The 7,793-nt window shown below is 40.4% G+C and overlaps 1 protein-coding gene across 1 annotated transcript; it reads right to left on the bottom strand.

Moving 5' to 3' along the window:
- On the bottom strand, nt 1–7,589 carry serpine1 (serpin peptidase inhibitor, clade E (nexin, plasminogen activator inhibitor type 1), member 1). The gene is made up of 9 exons (XM_076725084.1): nt 7,500–7,589; nt 5,801–6,039; nt 3,361–3,585; nt 3,014–3,208; nt 2,170–2,368; nt 1,905–2,005; nt 1,611–1,697; nt 658–741; nt 1–514 (listed from the first exon to the last, which is right to left on the bottom strand). Exons 2-9 carry the CDS (start codon nt 6,036–6,038, stop codon nt 468–470), a joined length of 1,176 nt encoding a protein of 391 aa, XP_076581199.1. The 5' UTR covers nt 6,039; nt 7,500–7,589; the 3' UTR covers nt 1–467.
- Nucleotides 7,590–7,793: the final 204 nt, after the last annotated feature.

Genomic DNA, 7,793 nt, shown 5'->3' on the forward strand with positions numbered 1-7,793 from the left:
TAAAAACATAGTATTTTAATAAATAGAAATACTGCAAAATACAAATGTAACTTGGTAATAACAAAAATAGACTTTATATTATAACATTGTGAAAATAGATTTTAAAAAATGCATCTTTTTTTGGTGCTCTTGCAGACATCAGTGTCCTTAGTAACATCTCTCTGTGACGTGCAGTGGATGCCCATTGCATCAGGCACCTTTCCTTCAGATTTCTTTCTGTCTCACCAACAACAATCATTCAGAGAAATAAATTAACAGATTCTTTTCAAAGAATCTCAGTCAATCATGTTTCCACTGTCTGTCATGTTAACTCTGTGTCACTTCACCTTAGTCTTGCTGTGTTAAGCACATAAATAAACCTTTCAGTGGGTTAGTCTGTAGAGTTAAAATAAGCCATTAATTCTGAAGGTCTGGTCACCATGAGCAGCAGAAGTCTCTGTGGAATGAAGACATGTCTTCAGAATGGGTTATTGTTGTTGGGGATGGTTGAGCTGACCCATGAACAGAACAACACCTGAACACAAGACAGAGAAAATTAGACACACGCGTGTGTGTGTGTGTGTGTGTGTGTGTGTGTGTGTGTGTGTGTGTGTGTGTGTGTATGGTATTTGGTATTGTAATATTGGATTGGAAATTAAAATGTAATGAAAGTATTACCTGTGTTTTTGTGCTGGATGAGGAAGAGGAAGGGTCGGTCCAGAGTAATCTCTTCCACTGCCATACGAGAAAACATCACAGCAGCTGACAGAAAAAACATGAAGAACATGTTAGTGTCTGTGAGGTGTGCAGGGGCCCTGTGCAAAATTTAGCTGTGGGCTCCCCTTGTTTTTGCCTGGATCCAACATACCAAAAAATATTTTTGATTACAGCAAGGTCCCATGTTTGCCTTGAATCAGATTTGTTTGTTGTATTTTGATTAAACCAAACTTATATTTACAAACATGTGCCAAAAAGCATGCATAATATTATCTGAGATAATAAAAGTCTTAAAACTGTATCTGACATTGGCCCTCTTTACAAAACAGTATCACAAATGAGGTAATTATCACCACCTTAAAATCCTCATCATTTCATGTTATGGTCTATATTCTGTATTCCAATTTGCACCAACCCATTACCATTCCTCCTTCCACCAAACAAAGTCATCAACTTAATTGGTAATTTGCTGTTTTTTAAGCCACTAAGTCATTCTAAAAATGACATGGATTTAATTCTGGAGAGAGACAAGTGTTTTATCTGACTCAGATAAAAAACACTGGCTATTCAGTTTCCATTATCATGGTTAAATATAACTATATAGATACTGGCTTTGACTGCATCTTTGCCTAGATGATAATTCCACCTTATTTGGGGGGTTTATTTTCATGTTTCTGCCCTAATAATTTTTTGGGTTGTGATTCAGCAATTCACTTGGTTCGTGTAATGTCATTATTCCTTATAGAAATTATACCCAAAAGTAAAATTCTACAAAATAAAATTATCCTTTAAAAGGAGACCTAATGCATTGATCAAAAAGAAAATGTCGAGTCACTCTGCATTAGCCAGAGAACTCAAACTCTCCATTAAAACCCATGAGTTTTCGGTGCGTGACATTCAGTACTTCAGCCAACCTGTTGCAGCTGCGCCCTTGGTTCCTTGCTCATTCACCTCGATCTTCACTCTCTGCAGAACCTTCGACACACACAGTCTCTCATCAGCTGGAAAGGCAGAAACACACAGAGTAGATGTATAGTTCATTTAAATCTACTATACTTATTGCAGTTTTTACATGGTCATGTAGTATGGAAAATAATAGAACTAAAGTAAAAATGCAGAGATTAGAATAAGAAACCCCAGATACAACTACGGAAATATGAATGACATGCAAAAAACTAATCTGGTCTTCCTATAGGAAATTTACTTACTGGTGATGCGTGTGAAGTCAGCAGTAGCCAGGTTGAACATATCTCCCAGACCCATCTTAAGCAGAGTAGTCTTTAAATTCAACTCAGAGTTCAGACTAAACCTGCAAAAACACATACAAATCCTATCTTTCATCCTGGTTGTTTAAGGCTGGTAGCCACATAAGAATGAATGACTCAAACAACTGCAAATTGACACTAACCCTATAAGAAATCATTATAAAGATCTGTTGGCTACCCATATACCGCTTGAACATTTCTCCCTCACCTGGGCATGGCCAGCTGTCTCTTGACATTCCTCAGCTCTGTTCTCCACTGCTGAATCCTCTGGCTGCTGAAATCCTCACTGAGCATGCTCAGTGGCACTTTAGGCTCAATGGGTGACACCAGGAGCATGCTCAGTGAGTCACCCTCATATGGAACCTCAATGACATCATAGTCCACCCCTTTGGCAGTCACGAACTCACCTGAGGATTAAGGACAAGGAGTTGGATGTAATTTTCTATGTAAAACCAGACTATTTGTCATATTTGGAGCCTAGCGCCCAGCATTGGCTCCATGAGAGGGAGCCAATGGGCAGTGCATTCATGACACATTTTTTACGGCACATCGGCATTTCTGTCGATATTCTCATGAACTCTCTCTCACCCTCGTCCACATGAGCTCTCTCTCCTCTCTTGCTCTTTCTGCTGCAAATCTGCATCTTTCATTCCATCGCTGTGAGTGGATTCTATCCACTGTTGAGTGGATTGTATCCACTCACACACTGGATAATGCTTATAATGAGCCGGTGGTTAAGCTGCCCTATGAATGTGTGTGAGAACAGGTGAACGTACTTTGAGTGGTCTTCAGACTAGAAAAGCACTATACAAATACAGTCCATTTATAATTCCTGGTTTTAGGGGGTGCTGCAGCCCCCTCAGCCATCCTATTTTCCTGTGTCTATGGTTTTGAGCATTTCCAATGAGAATGCACTTTTTCTAAAAAAAAAAAAAAAAAAAAAATACTTGGAACATAGCATTTCCACTCAAAGCACCCAATGGTTGCACTTTCACTATGCACAACTTTTACCACTTATAAATAAGTGCACTGGGTAAGAGTATTGAACCTACCGTAGTTGAAGCGGTCAGTGAGTGTCATCATTTGCACGGCCACAGTGCTTCCATTGGCACAGTGGAACATCCTCTGCTGTGTCAGTTTAGGATTAAAGGGAACCTTCCAGAGGCCCTGGAAGTGGAGAGCATTAAGAAAGACCAGGCGGGTCTCATCAGTCAGGGATCCAGGTGCCAAGAACTCAGGGATGGCATCTGCAGAAGAAAGTACAACAAAGAGGTTACAAAAGATTTAAAAGATGGAATCAAAGAAAGCAGACTAGTTAACATCAGGTTAATGATGGTGGCAGAGTAGTTTTTTGGAAAATCGTGCAGATGACATGCAGTTAGCAAAGTGGTGTAAGTACCTGCAGTGTGGTCTGAGACCCATGAGTTGATGATGCTGACTGCCTCGTCTGGTTTGGTGAAGTCCACCTGGTGAGCATGGATCTGGAAGGCCTTGGCCAAGGCCCGGCGGTATCCCTTCTCTAGGCCAATCTTCCTCTCCACCATAACCCCGCTGGTTGTCTCAACCCCCTCCTCACTGGACAGGTCCCGCTGCAGAAGACGCTGCTGCCGAGACATCCCTCGCTCTGCAAAAGTGAAATGAGTGTTTGTTTGTTGTTTGTTTTATCAGTATTAAGCTTGCCATGGACTTGGATTCAAGAAATCATGTGAGGCACATGAGATCACTCAAGCCAAGTATTTGTCTTGCCAGGCATCTATCGTTTTTCAACCCAGTTTAGATGAAACCCTGCCCACTTCTGTATGATGATAGTCTCAAGGATGCTGTAATGGGAAGGAAGCATAGAGGCCACATCATGTGTAGGTCTAGTAGTCTGTTTTTCTTGTCGTTGGTTACTAAAACAAAGAGTCATTGGTGGTGCTGATACTGTGATTAGCAAGCTGTAGTTTCTCCTGTAAACACACAGATCCCTTCAACTGTCACAGTCCCTCCTGCCTCCTCTCAGCGTCTGAAATGCCATTCACTGCCAGACTGTGTCTGGGCTAGGCAGAGCAGTGTGTCTGGGCTAGGCAGAGCAGATGGGCTGGGTGCACCACAGGGTGTACATTTCCTAACCTCTTTCTTCGGTGGGCTGGACCTGGACCCAGCAACCCAGATAACTGCCATTGGAGCTGCTTTTGCTATCTTCCCTAGTCTACTGTCAAAACAAACAGTGCAATGTGACAACTGAAAGTAATGATGTCCTGGATATCATTTTTCCAAGCTTGGTGAGTGTGGCAGGGCAGCTTGGTGCCAGACAGACCACCCTGCTGACACCTGGCCTGTTGGGTCTGCCCAACCCAGAGACAACATCTGTGATAGGGGAAGACGTTGGTGTATTTACCGGGGAAAGTACAGCTCACAATCTGCTGAATCAGTATTTTTCAAAGAACTGATTTCCACACAGTTCTGTGCAGAGTTGTTGAATAAGACAATTGATCTCGCCACCACAGAGTCACATGGTTCATGTAGTTACCTGTAACAGTCTGCCAGCTTCTTACCTGCTGCCACTCTCTCCCTCATCTGCACACCTGCTCAGCCAGCATGCTTCACCTCTCAGTCACGCCTACCTGTCCAATCAGCGTAGCTCACACCTGAGACTAGTCATAATCTGTGCTATACTTAAGCTGCTCCCACACTCTCACTCTTCGCCAGATTGTTCTTCGCCTACATGCAATACTTGTACTTTGAGTAGTAAGTTATCCTCAGGGTGAAATTCACAAGCTATCAAACCTTATATATAGTTAAAAATAGCTCCACCTTTCCTAGCTGCAACTTGAAAGTAATTTATATTTTAATAAAGTAGTAACTGTAAATCAGTGCTATACTTCAATCTGAAATTGGCCATTCTGCATAATGAACACTTGAACTTTTTGTACTGGAAGTATATTTTGATGTTTATACGTTTGTACTTAAGCAAAATTTTGAATGCAGGACGCATTTCTACCCTTTTGTATTGCAACTTTTACTTAAGTAAGAGATCTGAGTATTTCTTCCACCACTGATTTAGAGAATGTATGCATTGATATTTTTCTCATGCTTCTACAGTCATATTTACTCACATACTCACATGTTATGTTAAGACATAGACATGCACAACAAGTGAATATCAATGAATGCCAGCATCTTAACCTGATCTCCCTTGAGCTTGCTTCCCATGTTTGGAACTATCCACTGCCCCATAACTTGTCACCTCCACATTCTGCACTTCCAAAAGACATCTCTTAAAGTGTTGCCATTTTCTTACTAAATGATGCTGGTTCTCTGTAACAAACTATCTGGTGCGCCAGGTCACAACAATATACCTCCTCCTCCCATGGTCCAGTCTGCTAAATTAATAGATTTATCCATAAATCTGTCACACCTCTGTTCTGTCACCTCATTTGCAAACTGCCTTGCAGGATGGAAGTCTTAACTGTCTAGTGACTTATTTTTACAATTTATGTGACAGAAATAACAATGGAGGGACATAGGGACAAAATAATAGTATTTTTTTCTTTCGTGCTTTACAGATAAAATAAATAAATAGATATAATTATTTTCTTATTACTATTACCATTACCATATTAACTTCACGATTGTACTGTATTAGCATTTGTTTTTAGCTTTCTGTTGAATGCAGGAAAATTTGTTATTCTTGATGGAATCCCCTTCATTCCAGTTGTAATTGTTATTTACATGTTATTTGCAGTATATGACTTCTCCAGAAATCGTATTGCATTGCATTTGATATAGAGGGATTTTTTTTTTCCATTGTTGCCCTGATTTCAGATTATCTTTTGATCTATGAACCTATTACTAACCATGCAGAGAAAAGCCCATGGCAGTAGTTAAGGCCCTGCGGGTGTTTCCAGCTGCGCCGAGTTGAGCCATGGCCAGGATGGAGGCAACACCATACGGGGACAAGGCCATGTTCTTGTCCACAGAGCTCTGGATCAGCTGCGAGAAGACTTTCAGGCCAAAGTCAGTCTGTTTATCCTGCAGGGAGCTCAGCCCCACTCTGCTCAGAGTCAGCAGCAGGAAAATATGCACGCAAAGCATCCTGAGAAAGAGGAAAAACAAACATGTATAAGTCTGAATGTGGTTAGTTTAAAGTCAGATTCAGTGTGCAACTTGAGTTTGATACACAAAAGTCAAACCCATTTTTTTCTTAATATTTTATTGAAAAAACACCTTTTTTTCAAACATGTTCAGCAGTACTGACATGCATCCCAAAGGAGCGCAAAAAATGCTGCCCAATAAGTTCTTCAGAGATAAAGAAAAGAAAACAGAAGTGAACCTGTGCATAATGCACCCCACATTTGTTTGTGACTGCATTGTTTCTGTTTTTTATTAAGCATGAACATTAGAGAGAAACTCAAGTGTGGTACATAAAATAGAGAGAGAGAGAGAGAGAGAGAGAGAGAGAGAGAGAGACAGAGAGAGAGAGACAGAGAGAGAGAGACAGAGAGACAGAGAGAGAGAGCCATTGAGGTTTGGATTAAGGTGCATGTATTTGTGTGACTCATTCTGGATGTTGATTCATATCAGTGTGTGAACTGGAAACTGTGTGTGTGTCAGTAACCATTGGTTTTCCACTGCAGATATCAATAGTGTATACAGTAAGCACAGCAGCTTCACATCAGTAGCAGCATAGAACTGGTACTGGGTCACAGGTCAGTGCTGTCAACTCAGCCCCTGTTTGCATAAGCAGTCATCTCCAGCTTTGAGCAAACATGCTTCATTGATCATCACACAGCTTGATTTCCCAGTTGTGTATATTAGTCTAAAAGAAGCAACTTGCCACTGTTGAAGAGGCTGAATATTACTACTTATGAATTCTGTTCAGATGTTGTGCATCTTGTATCTGAATTATTTTAGCTACTTTTTATCCTTAGTTGTGGGGTAGCTTAATCTATGGAATGTATCATATTTTATTAATGGATCACATCTTTTGTATGTAAAATATAAATGGTTAAGTAACTAGCAACTAGGGTACCTCAGAATTTAGTTTTCTTGAATTTACTTAGTGACTTTCCACCACTGCTAGTAATGAATCTAGTATGAATCTAGAATATATTTTCACCTCAGTAGATATAATGACAGGGCAACAGCAATCACTGAAGACAGTGACGTCGTGTCATGTACCTTTTGGGAATCTGTCCTTTTTTAGAAAATCAGGCTACAGCCTCTGAGCAATGTTACCTTTGATCCTCTTTGACACACACTATATGCTGTAATCCAATATTCAACATCTATACAGGTTTGTATTTAATGTTTTACAACTATTATTTTCATATGTTTAAACAAACATTTCATTCTTTGAGTTTTCACAGATCAAATTTGACAGATCAGAAAACTGACTTGACTTTGTTGCTCTGAATGGAAGACAGGCAGTGATGTGATTCCCTCTGATTCTGCATGATTCTCTTATTGCACCATAATACAAAAAAACTTGCAGTATTTTTAGATTTAAAATTCTAATTTCTAAAGCTCTAAATGTTTAGTTCAGTTGTAACTTACCTTTTGGTTGAAAGGTATCAGATGTAAAGCAGTAGGTCTCTCTTGTTTCAGCTTCAGTGTCCTTCAGTGCTGCTGGTGCTGCTTGAGTCTGAATGACTGAATAAATTTTTGTCTTTTTATAGTGTGGAGCTGCATGGTCTGAAGTCCCGCCCCACACCTACGCACACAGACGCACAGAAGTTATTGGAGACAATGATGTCATCTGACACTGTCTGGACAGGCTTCCTTTTCATCAACACACATTCACATCCCTCCCTTCCCTCTCACCCTCTGTCTATCTCTTTTGCCCAAAGC

This window comes from Chaetodon auriga, chromosome 24 (assembly GCF_051107435.1).
Source record: "Chaetodon auriga isolate fChaAug3 chromosome 24, fChaAug3.hap1, whole genome shotgun sequence".
Classification (NCBI taxonomy): Eukaryota; Metazoa; Chordata; class Actinopteri; order Chaetodontiformes; family Chaetodontidae; genus Chaetodon; species Chaetodon auriga.

Coding starts and splice junctions, on each gene's coding strand:
- serpine1 (XM_076725084.1), bottom strand. CDS start 6,038: ATGCTTTGCGTGCATATTTTCCTGCTGCTGACTCTGAGCAGAGTGGGG. Junction 2,369..3,013: donor CACTGACCGCTTCAACTACG/GTAGGTTCAATA, acceptor CTTAATCCTCAG/GTGAGTTCGTGACTGCCAAA. Junction 2,006..2,169: donor AGACAGCTGGCCATGCCCAG/GTGAGGGAGAAA, acceptor GTGTTTTTGCAG/GTTTAGTCTGAACTCTGAGT.